The sequence below is a fragment of the Pan troglodytes genome, chromosome 11 (assembly GCF_028858775.2).
Source record: "Pan troglodytes isolate AG18354 chromosome 11, NHGRI_mPanTro3-v2.0_pri, whole genome shotgun sequence".
Classification (NCBI taxonomy): Eukaryota; Metazoa; Chordata; class Mammalia; order Primates; family Hominidae; genus Pan; species Pan troglodytes.
This window is the reverse complement of record NC_072409.2, coordinates 49118460-49132866: the sequence shown is the minus strand read 5'-3', so window position 1 is coordinate 49132866 and position 14407 is coordinate 49118460. Positions and strand designations below refer to the sequence as shown.

Genomic DNA, 14407 nt, shown 5'->3' with positions numbered 1-14407 from the left:
GCTACTTTTTTTTTTAAATCTGTGGATCTTCTTTTTTTTAAACTTTTATTTTAGATTCAGGGGTACACATGCAGGTTTGTTATATAGGTAAACTTGTGTCATGGGGGTTTGTTGTACAGATTATTTTGTCACTCAGGTACTAAGCCTGGTAACCAATAGTTATTTTTTCTGATATTCTCCTTCCTCCCACCCTCAAGTAGGCCCCAGTGTCTGTTGTTCCCTCCATGTGTCCATGTGTTCTCATCATTTAGCTCCCAATTATAAGTGAGAACATGTGGTATTTGGTTTTCTGTTCCTGCGTTAGTTTGCTAAGGATGGTCTCCAACTCCATCCACGTTCCTACAAAGGACATGGTCTCATTCTCTTTTATGACTGCATAGTATTCCATGGTGTATATGTACCACATTTTCTTTATCCAGTGTACTGTTGCTGGGCATTTAGGTTGATTTCATGTCTCTGCTATTGTGAATAGTACTGCAGTGAACATTCACATGCATGTGTCTTTATAGTAGAATGATTTATATTCCTTTGGGTATATACCCAGTAATGGGATTGCTGGGTCAAATGGTATTTCTGTTTTTAGGTCTGAGGAATCACCACACTGCTTTCCACAGCGGTTGAACTAATTTACACTCCCAGCAACAGTGTATAAGCGATTCTTTTTCTCCGCAACCTCGCCAGCTTCGTTGTAGCCATTCTGACTGATGTGAGATGGTATCTCATTGTGGTTTCGATTTGCATTTCTCTAATGATTAAGTGATGTTGAGGTTTTTCTCGTATGCTTGTTGGCCACGTGTATGTCTCTTGAAAAGTGTCTGTTCATGTCCTTTGCCCACTTTTTAATGGGGTTTTTTTTCTTGCAAATTTGTTTAAGATCCTTGTAGATGTTGGATATTAGACCTTTGTCCGATGGATAGATTGCAGAAATTTCTCCCATTCTGTAGGCTGTCTGTTCACTCTGATGATGGTTTGTTTTGCAATGCAGAAGCTCTTTAGTTTAATTAGATCCCATTTGTCAATTTTTGCTTTTGTTGCAGCTTTTGATGTCTTTGTCATGAAATCTTTGTCAGTTCCTGTGTCCAAAATGGTATTGCCTGGGTTGTCTTTCAGTGTTTTTATAGTTCTGCATTTTACGTTTAAGTCTTTAATCCATCTTGAGTTGATTTTTGTATGTGGTGTAAGGAAGGGGTCCAGTTTCAATTTTCTGCATATGGCTAGCCAGTTATCCCAGCACCATTTATTGAATAGGGAGTCCTTTCCCCATTGCTTGTGTTTGTCAACTTCGTCATTTGTTCCTCGCTTCCTCCTTTACTGCCTTTGGTGTTAAATGTTTTTAGAGTACACTTTTGATTTCTTTGTTGTTTTTTTTAACTTTAGTTTGAAAAACTACCTTCTTAGCAGTTGCTGTAGGGATTACAATATACATGTTAGTTTATATATTGAAGAAACTTTACTCCAGTAGGTCTCCATTTTCTTCCTCCCCCTTTATGCTATTGTCATATGGTACATCTAAATAGATTATAAACCAAACACTACAGTGTTGGAACTGCTACTTTATACAGCCATATCTTTTAAAGAAGAGAAGGAACAAGGAAAAAATATGTATTTACCAGTTTCATATTTATGATTTTAGGTGTTCTTTATTCCTCTGGATTCAGTTGCCATCTTGTATCACTTCTGGTAGTATTTCTTCTGGAGGACTTCCTTTGGTATTAGTGACACAAGCAATACTAGCAACAAATTCTCATGGTCTTTGTCTAGGAATGTCTTTATTTTGCATTCACTTTTTGGAGGTTAGTTTTGCTGAATGTAAAATTCTTGTTGACCGCCCCATAGCTCATCCCTATAGCGAGTCTTCCCCTGGACTCTGTGTAAGTCCCCACTGGCCTGGCCCTGTCTGTTGCTTGACTGTTCAAAACGGCAGCCTCAGACTGGCCATGCTGCCATGTCTTCCCCATTTGCTGAAATCACTACTTTAAATGACCATGCTTTGAATTCAGCAAGCCCCTTATGGCAGTGACAGGGAAGCTGCTGGTTTTCATAGCCTTGGCACCTGTTGAATGAGCCAAAGCAGAGCGGGGAGAGACTCCGGGAAAAGCCTCAGACAGGAGTGTCCACACCTATACTGTTCCCACCTGAAGGCTACTCATCTTAAGGAGTAAGCACTCTTCGGTTTGTTGGAACCCTTTGGTCACTTTCCAGAGGGCTGATATGACTGTGTTTGGCAGTTCTGTTGAACTTCGTGGTTGTTTTTGTGGGAGGGAATGGTTGATCTTCCTCTGTTGTAGGAAGGACCCTCCTCAGGCCCGGTGTCAGTGCTTTGTGAAGAGTTGCCTGGCAGTGGGGTGCAGGAGGTGTAGAGCTAGAGGGCTTGTGGCAGGTTTTGCAGGAGCCCAGGTGAGATGCTGAACTTGGTGGTGTCATTGGGGACCGGGTGAGTGAGCACCTATGAGCCATACAGGGTTTTCCACGAAGAGCTGAGAAAAACAGTTGAGCCAGTCACATAGTCACATGTATGTTTCAAACCCCATGTGGAAACAAGGCTCCAAAGATGCAAGCAGCTGTGCTCACTAAGGCCAGAGCAGCCTGGGAGGCAGGTACAGTTGTCTTGGTTGACCTGTGCAGGTTACGTTCTGCGTTGAAGCAGTGAATCAGACAGTCAAACAGGCGAGATTTAGTGGGACTGCCTGATTGACAAAGCACCAATTATTTTAAAAACATGTTCCAAAATTAAAGGAGGGCAGGTAAAATACATTTGGAGAAATATTGATGATTGTTGAAGCTGGACGATGGACACAGGGGGTTTGTTTACCATTCTTTTTTCTTTGGTGTATGTTTGGAAATTTTCCAGATCAAAAAGTGAGGATAAAACTATATGAGAATTAACTGATTACTTGAAATAACTATTGAGATGGGAAATAGAACAGAAAAGGAGAATAAAATTGAAATGTTCAGTAGTAATCACAATAATTTACTGACTATGTAGAGGAATTACCAACTGCCCATGATGGGATTTTGGAAAACATGTCTGGAAAACTCAAGAGAATTAACTAGAAATATTACTAGAATCTTATAGTGGCCTTATAAGGTAGCTAGATACAAGATACACATGCGGAAACCAATAGGGCCAGCTTCCACAAAGGCAGTGTCAACTGGAAACGGTGGTGGAGGGGGACGTGTTCACAGTAGCAACAGTGAGTGCAGACCACCTAGAACTGTCCTGAGTCAGAAAATGAGATCCATGCTGTATTAGACTGTACTGAGAAACATGGGAGATCTGATTACATGGATAGGAAGGTAGGTGTTCCTAAATTACTTGATACTTTTTGGGAATCTCATCCGAAAGATACTAAGTTTCATTTGGAGTTACTGCCAATGAAAAGAATGTGTAAGAGATTGTTCTCAAAGATGAGAAGGGTTGTGGGGACAAGCTGGGGGTGACTTGGCAAACTCCTTCAGATACCCTGAGGCAGCCCCTGGGCGAGCTGCGATCCAAGAGCTGGGTGGGGCATCTGGGAGGTGACCGTGAGGGCTTTGTCCCACTGCGTTTCAGTTGGAGCAGTGCCAGTCCTTTCCAAAGAATGTGCATCAGGGGAGAGAGGCCGCCGCGTGAGTCAAATGAAGACCCCGCACAATCCCTTGGACTCCAGCGCCCCACTGATGAAGAAAGGGAAGCAGAGGGAGATCCCCAAGGCCAAGAAGCCAACCTCACTGAAGAAGGTATGTGGGGTGTTTCAGCTGAAGTGAGGCACTAGAAAACTTAGTCTCACATTTCCATAGTTATTCTCCCAGCTCTTAGATTTTTAGATTTTACGACTTGTATTACTTGAATATGTTGTAGTAAAACGTGTTAATGATACTCCAACAAATGATCCCTCACCCTCCCAGTGTGACATGTCAGGGACATGTGATGTGGGGAATGCTTTAGCTACCTGTGAGGAAAGGAACATGTTTTATTTTTTCAACTTTGCAATGGATGGACAGAAAACCAGAAATGGGAGGAGTTGCATTTTTCTTCTTCTTATGATCCCCCTTCATCCTACCCTAGCTGATCTGTCTGATGTTCAGAGTCAGTGAATAATTCACACTTCTTGCACACCTTCCAGAAGGACAGTCACAGGCTCCTCCGGTGAATTCTTTTTTTTTTTTTTCTTTGAGACGGAGTTTTGCTCGTCGCCCAGGCTGGAGTGCAATAGAGCGATCTCGGCTCACTGCAACCTCAACCTCCACCTCCCGGGTTCAAGCAATTCTCCTGCCTCAGCCTCCCGAGTAGCTGGGATTACAGGTGTGTGCCATCATGCCCAGCTAATTTTTGTATTTTTAGTAGAGACAAGGTCTCACCATGTTGGCCAGGCTAGTCTCAAACTACTGACCTCAGGTGATGCACTTCCCAAAGTGCTGGGATTGCAGGCATGAGCCATCACGCCCAGCCTCCCTCTGGTGAATTCTTACAGCAGCCTGTGGTGTAGGTGCTCAGGCAAGTGCTGAGCTGCAGAATTGTCTTTAGAGCTCAGGGCTCTCCTGTGTGGCTGCTCTGCATACCTTGGGAGGAACGTGCCCCTCCAAAACCAGCGGGGAGGGTTGGGTGAGCTCCCTGGAGTCTGGGGAGCACTTGGCTGCTCTCAGGGCACTAAGAGGCACATTGCCAAAAAGTTGAACTTGGGCAGTTTAATTTGCAGAAGAGCTTATCTTTTAAGTACAAGTATTTAGGCATTTTAATTGTTTATTTAATTTTTAAGATTATTTTGAAAGAACGGCAAGAGAGAAAGCAGCAGCGTCTCCAAGAAAATGCTGTGAGTCCAGCTTTTACCAGTGATGACACACAAGATGGAGAGAGTGGTGGTGACGACCAGTTTCCCGAGCAGGCAGAGCTGTCAGGTACCAACTTCTCTTTGTGCCTTAAGAATAATTTAAACGAGAGCAACTATGAAAAGGATGAGCTATGCTGAGCAAACTCTCCAGGACTTGGCTGACTCCTCTTCCTTTTGTGGTGAAAGTGGGTCAGCATTGAGCTCCCAGCTTTACAGGGAAGGGAGGTCCCCACAGATGGGGGGAGTGTTTCTAGTCCCTCTGGTTCTGGGGTCTGTGAGGGACACAGGTGAGGATCCTCCCTTCCCACCAGGTTTGATCTGTGTGATGCTGGATGGTCCTCTAACTTGAAGTGGTCATGAGAATTAACACCGCTAGCTGCACAGCTGCTTACCAGCAAGTATTGGAGACGTGGGGGCATGAACACAATTGTGTGTTTTTAAGGAAACTTCTTATTCAGTTATACATTCAGAAAAGTGCACAAATATCAGTGTACAGCTTGAAGACTTTTCACAGTGACCGCCGCATTCAGATCAAGAAGCAAAACACAGCCCAGCAATTGCTTGTGCCCTCTTGTCAGAGGCCTCCCCCAGGAGACCCTGCCCCATGGCAACCCCACCAAGGGCTGTGGCTGTGGCTCTAGTGCAACTGTGTGTTACGTGCTGCTCTCTTTGTCCCCTTTCCTTCAGCCTTGCTGGCAACATGGAGATGCCGTTTATTTTCATTACTGTGTAACATTCAGTTGGACGAATGTACAGGGTTGCGGATGGGCATTCAGGCATTTTCCAGTTTGGGTAATTAGAAACAGGGTTGCTGCAGACAGTGTTGTATGTGTCTTAAAGGACACAAGCACTCGTTCCTGTGGGGCATTACCTGGGAGCAGAATTGCTTTAGTAGCTCCTGCCCAATGGGTTTCTGACTGTTCTACCAGTTACAGCCCCAGGGAGGCTGAGAGTTGCAGGTGCTCCCCATCTCTACCAGCCCACGGGGCACTATGTTTTTCAACCTTGCCATTCTTGTGGGTGTGGTATATGTTTTTTCATTCCTTCATTTGGTGATCTGTTACTGCAATTGCATTTTGATAGTCGGTAGAAGTAACTAGTTGGGGACAGTAAGCTATCACTGCATCAGATCTGGTGTGTTTAAACACACACCTCTTGAGTTTCTCATAGTTTAGATGTTGGAGTTCAGCTCTTTCTAAAGGATTATTTCAAAAAGAAATGGACTCAAGCATTTGAGAAAAAACTTAGAACTAAAATCCTGTTTTTTAAAGCTCCCTGATAAGAGATTCTTCAGGTTAAATTTCAAAATCAAAAAATAAATTTGGCCACTGAACTGCACACTTAAAAGTGGTTAAAATGGTAATATTGATGTATATTTTACCATAATAAAAATGAATGTATAAGTAAATTGAGGGGAGGCACACCTCCAGGCATGACTGCCTCCACCAGCTTTTCTGTTTTCCCCAGGCATCCTCGTCTGTTTTTTCTGCCTTCTGTAAACCTCTCTGCATGTTGTCTGTAAATGTGGTGGTTGTGTGCAGGGGTCTGGTTGCATCGGTGAGACTGCATTGGGCCAGCCCCTCAGTGTGTGCACTGGGCCTCACAGATATCTGATGATGCCTTTTTCCTCCATGAAGGGCCAGAGGGGATGGACGAACTGATCTCCACTCCTTCGGTTGAGGACAAGTCTGAAGAGCCACCAGGCACAGAGCTCCAGAGGGACACAGAGGCCTCCCACCTTGTTCCCAATCACACCACCTTCCCTAAGATCCACAGCCGCAGATTCAGGGAGTGAGTGAGCCCCTGCCTGCCAGGGACTAGGGGAAGATGGAAGTGCTTAGGTTCAGTATGGCATTGATATCTCCCATAAATCCTTGTTGCTGGGCCACACTGTGCTTTAAAAACCTCATGGTTGAAAGAAGCTGGGTACCTGGTTACACGCATTCAGGGAGAGCCTAATCGTTGTGTCTGATTCTGCTTCTACTGAGGTTCTTGTATTAATGATGGAAAAGGGGCCCTCAGTCCAGGTTTGCAGTCGGGAGTGGATAGTGAAGTGACCGTGCATCATCTTTGGGCCCCTTTTCATGGTTTAATCTCTGTGTAATGTCTTAGGCAGCAGGATTCCTTTAACCTTGTGTGCTCACTCTGCCTTCTCCCCTGCCCACTTTTCTTCCAGGATAGTCTCCCGGTATTTGTCTTTATGACAGGGAGATGCACGGGGTAGTGGCTGAGATGGGGACCTGTGGCAAACTATGGTTGGGCAGGGCCCAGAGAAATTTGTCCCTTGTAGTTGGGAATGGGGGAAGATGCCCCAGTATTTACCTTTCATAAAATTAAATCATCAGGAATTCCACAGTTCTGGTTAGTAGTACTTGTTGAAACGTGACTTTTTGTCTGATGCAGTCTACGTCTCTTCTCCCTGGGGTGGGATGGGAGCAGTGCTGCAGTGTCACAGCCAGTGGCACAATTCCTGATGTCTGATGTTTCTTTCAGTTACTGCAGCCAGATGCTTAGTAAAGAAGTGGATGCTTGTGTTACCGACCTACTCAAAGAACTGGTCCGTTTCCAAGACCGTATGTACCAGAAAGATCCAGTCAAGGCCAAGACTAAACGTCGACTTGTGTTGGGGTTGAGGGAAGTTCTCAAACACCTGAAGCTCAAAAAACTGAAATGTGTCATTATTTCTCCCAACTGTGAGAAGATACAGTCAAAAGGTAAAGGCACAGTGTGGTCCTGTGATATGTGGGCCCCTGCACGAGTGCCTAGTGTGCCCTCGTGTTTGCCACACACCTGGGTGGCCCATGCCACAGGCCTTGACAACTCGTTTTCTTTGTGGTTTTTGTTTTTATTGAGTGACTGTTTCCCAACTGCATTGACCATTACCAAGTGCCTTACCCTCTGTAGGGCAGGTGGGTCCTGTGATCCTGCACACTGGGAGGCCAGCCAGCCCACACAGGCCTCTGGCATCAGGGAAAGACCTGCCTCTGTTGTGCAGGCCACTACCCTGGGGCTGGGATTGTCACTGGTCACTTGCACCACAGAGATGCTGTGCCTGGCAGCCAGGCAGTACCTACCTAGGGCTTTCGTCTACTTGACATTTTGTTGTTCAGTCTGTGGTTGACTCATCTGTTTGCTTGTTACAGATGTGGCTTTGTCTAAATACTTTGCCATTTTACTTAAACTGCAATGTGTGTTTTTGTTTTGTTGGATGTGATATGCTGGGTCAGGTAACAGTGAACCCTCACCTGTGACATTTCATGTTTACCCTGTGCTTGTGCTGTCTTGGCTCCTGGAGGACTTGCCTGTGCTGTGTCCTCGAATTGAGCAATAGGAGAACTGATAAGAGCAGAGTGGCATTGCTCATGGACACCTGTCCTTCATCTCCATCTAGGCTAGGGAACACTCACAAGCCCCTCCCTGGCCTCATTCCTTTCTCCTGCAGTGTCAAATTCAGCTTTACAGAGTCCCACTTTGAGATAATGCATCCACATCCTGGGGCTGAACCCTCAGAGATGATGTTTTCCAGTTACCATTTCATATCTAAAGCCTGGAAGTTTTGTGACATGTCCAAGGCCCCCAGCCAGCAGCTCGTCCCTGTCCTAACTTGGTACGGGTCCAGCATCACCGCTGACCAGAATATGACAGAAGGGATCTCAGTGACCCACTCATCTGATTGTGCGCCCAGAGGCCTTTCCAGGTCATTGGAGAGGACAGGCCACATGCTTCCCTGGCTGTTTTTGTCAGTGTTGTACATGTCCACAGCTAAAGGGTCAAGTAGTCCTATAGGGTTTGTTAAGGGAGAGGCAGGCTTGGGCTCCCTCCCTTTCCTAGCAACTCCACCTGTCAGTTGTTAGCCACACTGTGGGATATTTCCTCCATATCTCCATGTAAGAGGCTTGTGAGCTACTGCTTCACATGTTTTCAGTTTTAAGTATTTGTCATCTTCCCAATAGAGCAAAAGGGCTTTGCTGTTACTTACCCTAATGTATAGTTTGGGTTATTGTTCTTGTTTTGTGGTGGTTGCTTAATTGTCTATATACTTAGCATTAATGAAACCTCATGCCCTCAGCCAGCTGCCTCAGTCTCCTCTAAGACGGTTACACCAGGCATTCTGCAGTTTCATCTGCTGAAGAAACCTTCATTCCCAGCTCACTGAACCTCATGCATTTGCCACCCAGGGATACCCTTGGCTCCCACCCTGCTCTCAATAAGGTGTTGTTTATGGACTTCTTCTTGGGCTACACTCTTGTTTTGTTGGAGTGCATCCTCCAGTGGTTTAGGAGAAAAGGATTCATGGGAGGCATATTTTGAAGGTCTTGCTTAAAATCCAGAGTCTCTGATTCTTGATCCTTTGTGATCATTTTGCACCCCGTGCTCTCTGGGGGTTCACTGGAAGTGCCTTGATCCTGGGGTTACAGGATGTGGGACAGTTTGCATCCAGTGTCTTTGGCTCTGGGACATGTTGAATTTTTGCTTTGAATCCTCTTCTCCAGTCCCTGCCAGCTCTTCTTGGAAGTATGTCAGGGTCGGGCCTCCTGGACTGGTGTCCTCACATTATTTGTTTCCTGCTTCTTTTTATCTCTTTCTTTTGGTTTCATTTTCTGTTAGAATTTCTCAACCATATCTTGTAAACTTTCTGTATAATTTTTTACTTCTGATATTATTTTTATTTTTTGGGAGCTGTTTTTGTCCTCTGAAGATTCCTTTTTTTTTAATCACGTTGCTGCTGCCTCATGGTCGCCTCTTGGAGAATTTTAATGATGCCTAGTTCCTCTCCCTGCAGTGCCTCTGTTTCCTCCAGGTAGTTTGCTCTGTTTGTTTTGGCCTCTCATGGTGGAGGTTTTCCACAGATGTCCTCTGTGTCCTAGTTGTCTGCGCCTACTTAAGAGCCACTAAGTAGCCGACTGGAAATCCAGGTGTGTGGCTGCTGTTCAAGGCTGTGAGCAGCGTTGAGGGTGGTGACTCTCAAAACTGTAGCCAGCATCAGAATCACCCAGAGGGCTGGGGAAAACACAGATTCCAGAGTTTCTGCTTCAAGTAGGTCCAGTGGGCCCAAGAATTTGTACTTCCAGCAAGTTCCCAGGTGCTGTTGCTGCTTCTCCAAGGAGTGCACTGAGAACTTCTGCTGTAGGATGATGTGGTTGGGCTGCTTCCATGTTGGAAGTGCCCCTGGGTGTCTCTGTCTCCCCTAGGGCTGGTCACATCCCCAAGGAAGACTTCTCACTGCCTGCCTGGAGGGACAGGCGAACTTCACCCTGTGAGCTCATCCTTTCACCACCATTAGATGTGTGGTGCGTCATGTCCTGCAAACCTGTGCTGTGCCTCACCAGAGGGCTGCAGCTGAGGGGCTGGACACCGAGTTGCCTCTTTGCCCAGTGTTCAACCAGCCCTCTTCACCTATGCCTCACCCTGTGCTGCCTATTCCCGACCTTTGGGGGATTCTGGGGTCCAGGGCTGGCTGTTCTAGGCTTTTCTCACTGTTGGCTTAGGTTGGCTAGCTCAGTTGTCCATTTGCATGTCAGCTTCTGAAACTTTTTGCTGTTGTCTCTCACATTCTTCCGTGGATTTGTGTCTTTAAAAAACAAAAAGGTGGAAATGTATGTCCTTAGCCTGCAGTCACCCCACTTTCTTGGAAGACATCATTCCCCTTCTCTGCCTCTGCCAGAGCATGGGGCTAGGTTTTTACTTGATCAGCATCATAAGGATTTCTTGTATACTTAAAACGCATTTGTGTAATCATTGGTTCCGACACGTTTTTGCTTTGAGGCATAAGGGACTTGATTGTATATTTTATAAATATTTGCCAGATAAGATAGCCAATGGCTTGCAGTCATCTTAAAGATAAAAATTGATGTTATAGCCTTGAATTAAGTTGAAGTACTGTATTTGCTCTGAGTGGCATTTTACCTAATAATTCTGAACTTAACCTTTGAAATGGAAATAATCTGAGCCTAGCATCTTGCTTGTTTGACATAAGCCTTCTTGTGGAACTTCAGTAGTTGGCCCTTGCCACACGTGCTTTCATCTCACTAATAACGGGTTGGAGGTTGTTTGAGCAAAACAGTCTGGATTTTGCTGCTTGTATTGGGTGTTCCCAAGGCCACCACCAGGCTCGGTGATGTGCCAGGAGGACTCACATGACTCAGCTTAGAGTGGTACTTTCAGCTGTGACTTACTACAGTGAAAAGGCACAAAGCAAAATTAGCAAAGCGAAGAGGCACATGGGGTTAAATATGGGGGAAACCAGGCTCCAGCTTCCAAAAGTCACTTTTAGTGACGTCACATAGGAGACTCTTAATATCCCAGAGACGAGTTAAGAGCCCGTGGGAAGTGTTGTCTACCAGGGGTGCTCATTAGAGACTCAGCGCCTAGGGTTCTGTTGGGGGCCGGTCACGCAGGCATCCTCTGCCTAGCACACACAAAGTTCCAGACTCCAGAAGGAAAGCAGGTGTTCAGCAGAAACCACAGTGTTTGCACACCATAGAGGCACAGTGAGTTACTCTTACCAGTTAAGGTGGTGGGAACCCTCCCAAAATCCAAGTTCACAGACCCCAACCAAGGGCCAACCTGGCAGGCAGCCTCGAGAGGACAGCAGCCAAACCTGCTCTGTTAGGTTGTTTCTGCACAGTGCTCAAATAACATTTGAGATTCACTCCCGGGAGCTGGGGTGGACACCAGGCAGAAACCCTCCAGTGAGAGAGATGCATCTGATGTTACGGGGGACTTCATATGTCTCCCCTGACAAACTGAATATAGATTTCACTGTAAGTATACCTCAGGAATACGGAACACTCCACCCCACCTCTGCCCTATCTCCCCTTTCCCCAGCCCATCTGGAACTGGTCTTTTTCTTCAAAGTTTCTATCCCAGGAGGCTGCCTCCTCATCACTTTGCAAATGCTTTGGGTAGATCAGGGGCAAGGTGTGGGCAGAATAAGGGCTGTGGGCTTAGAAATTAATCTCCCATCCAACTAGATGCAGAATGAGTTCCCAGTTTCCACAGTATGGTAGGACGTGCATTGGAGAAGTTCTTCTCTTGAAATGAGAGGATCGATATGTAAGTAGATTCCAGGTGATACTATGCTAATTGTAAACAGTTGTTGTTTTTTACAGTTGCTCTGTAAGAACTGGGTGAGTATCCTGTAGGCCAGATGCCTGGCCTACAATGCTCTGTGCCTTGGTAACTCGAAAGCATATGCTGTGCCTTCCTCCAGAGACCACTGTGTTCTCTCCCAGGGTGGTGTGAGCATCCTCTCCAGGAGTTTTTATTAGCAGTTTTCTTATGAGGGAGGGTCAGCATCAGAAGCTTGGCATTTTCTGTGAATTGTTCATATTTGTTGCCCATTTGCTTTTGGGATGTTGACCTCTTTTAGATTGATTTGTACCTTTTTTATAAGTTAGCCCTTTGGGTAAGAGTTCCAAGTGTTTCTTCTGGTTTGTCAGTTTCTCCACCAAAAAAAAAATTGGCCATGCAGAGACTTTAGGTGTTTTATATATTGGTATTTCATTTTTTAGTTGCATCTAGGTATTGTGTTATTTCTCAGCCTTCCCACTCCAGCGTTTAAAAGGTTTGCTTTTAAAATTCTGTGTATCTCCTGGTTCCTTCATTTGTGTATGTTTAGGTAGGATTTATTGTGGTCTAAGATGGACAGGATGGGCCCACCCAGTCCTCTAGGATCTTCTCCCTAACTAAACCGAAATGCTGTTCCTCACATGCTGTTTCCATCAAACTCCGGTTTTTTCTGGCGTCCAACCTGTTAATCTGCATCACCTTGTTTACACTATGGTACCTTTATAGTAAACTTTAATACCTGACCATGTTAGCCTGACATCTTTTTATATTTTTTCCATATTTTTTATTTCTCAGTGAAATCCCGTCTGTAGTAACTTACAGTATTTTAAAGCAGGCATCCCCAACCCCTGGGCTGCAGACCAGTATTATCTGGGGCCTGTTAGGAACTGGGTGGCACAGCAGGAGGTGAGCATTACTGCCTGAGCTCTGCCTTCTGTCAGAACAGCAGCAGCGTTGGATTCGCATAGGAGCACAAACTCTGTTGTAAACTGCGCTTGTGAAGGATCTAGGTTGCCTGCTCCTTATGAGAATCTAACTAATGCCTGATGATCTGAGGTGGAACAGTTTCATCACAAAACCATCTTCCCCTGTCCATGGAAAAATTGTCTTCCACGAAACCAGTCCCTGGTGCCAAAAAGATTGGGGACCGCTGTTTTAAAGTGTTAGATTAATGTGGAGTTGACATTTCATCATTTTGGATCATTCTATGCAGGAGCATAGGTGCCTTTTCATTTGTTCAGATTTTCTGTTGCGGGGATGGTTTAAAAGACAGGGTCTCACTCTGTTGCCCAGGCTGGAGTGCAGTGGCATGATCATGGCTCATTGCAGCCTTGAACTCCTGGGCTCAAGTTACTGAGCTTGCCTCCGCTTCCTGAGTAGATTGACTACAGGCACATACCACCACACTGGGCAAATTTTTTTTCTTCTTTTTTTGTAGAGATGGGATCTTACTATGTTGCGTAGGCTGGTATTGCGTTCTTTAACAGCATGCAGAAGTTGCCTGTAAATCTTTTCATGTTTCTTGAAAAATTCATTCCTACCAACTATAGTCTTGTGCTGCTGTTGTAAATGGAGTCATCTCTTTGATATATGCCAACTGGCTGTTGTGTGCGTGTGTATAGAGACTTGTGCCACACCCCCTCATGTATTTCTCATGCTGTTAGGAGTACTTCTCAGGTGCTGTTGGGTTTTCCAGGTGCATCACCTGCACATGGTGCTCATTTCACCTCCTTCCTCTCTCTGGTGCACCAGCCTTGGCTGGTCCCTGGCCCAGAAGCAGGGTCAGGGATTAGAGGGTGGTGAGCCCTCGGGAGCCAGACCTGTGCCTCGACCAGGGGTACAATGTGGGATAAGAAATTTAACCTTTCTGTGCTTCTGGTTGTGCATCTGTCAGTGAGGACACAGCATCTGTCTGCCTTTTGGGATTTGGGGGAGGACACAGGAGCTAATAGGTGGTAAGTTTCAGTAATACTAATAGTTAACTTTTCCTGTTAAGACAATACCAGCTGTGTGTTTTCTTTCCATTTTTCCCCATATTTTTGGAGAGTTGATTCTGCAACTTGCTTTCTCCTTGTATTTTCAGGGGCCTCTGCCTTCGATATAAAATCATAGATGGGTGTGTTGCTAAGAAAAAGCTCTTTGCAACCAGTATTAACACCACACTCCATGTGACATGTCTTCCTGTCATTTTTCATTGTCCTTTGACCAGGTGGGCTGGATGACACTTTGCACACAATTATTGATTATGCCTGTGAGCAGAACATTCCCTTTGTGTTTGCTCTCAACCGCAAAGCTCTGGGGCGCAGTTTGAATAAGGCAGTTCCTGTCAGTGTGGTGGGGATCTTCAGCTATGATGGGGCCCAGGTGAGTGCACAGGGCACAGGCCTCTTCAGTCACTGCCCGTGGGAGGAAGTGGGGGCAGGTGGTCAGTGTGGGCTCACCCACAGAGCAGCCCCAGAACCTCCAGTAGGCTGTCATTGAGGAGGAGCCACCACTTAGGCAGAACCTTCTTATAAAAAAGTAGC

At 45.6% G+C, this 14407-nt stretch overlaps 1 protein-coding gene across 45 annotated transcripts in view; it reads left to right on the top strand.

Annotated features, from left to right (window-relative positions):
* SECISBP2 (SECIS binding protein 2) overlaps positions 1–14407 on the top strand; it is a 48838-nt gene that overhangs the window by 25033 nt on the left and 9398 nt on the right. For all 45 annotated transcript variants that reach the window (XR_008537114.2, XR_008537115.2, XR_010148651.1 and 42 more), the window contains 5 exons: positions 3554–3720; positions 4740–4878; positions 6449–6602; positions 7305–7525; positions 14092–14246. Coding sequence is in view for 19 of the 45 variants with exons in the window: in XM_520120.8 (XP_520120.3) it covers positions 3554–3720; positions 4740–4878; positions 6449–6602; positions 7305–7525; positions 14092–14246 (836 nt within the window). In the remaining 26 variants the exon portion in view is untranslated. The remainder of the gene's footprint in view (positions 1–3553; positions 3721–4739; positions 4879–6448; positions 6603–7304; positions 7526–14091; positions 14247–14407) is intronic.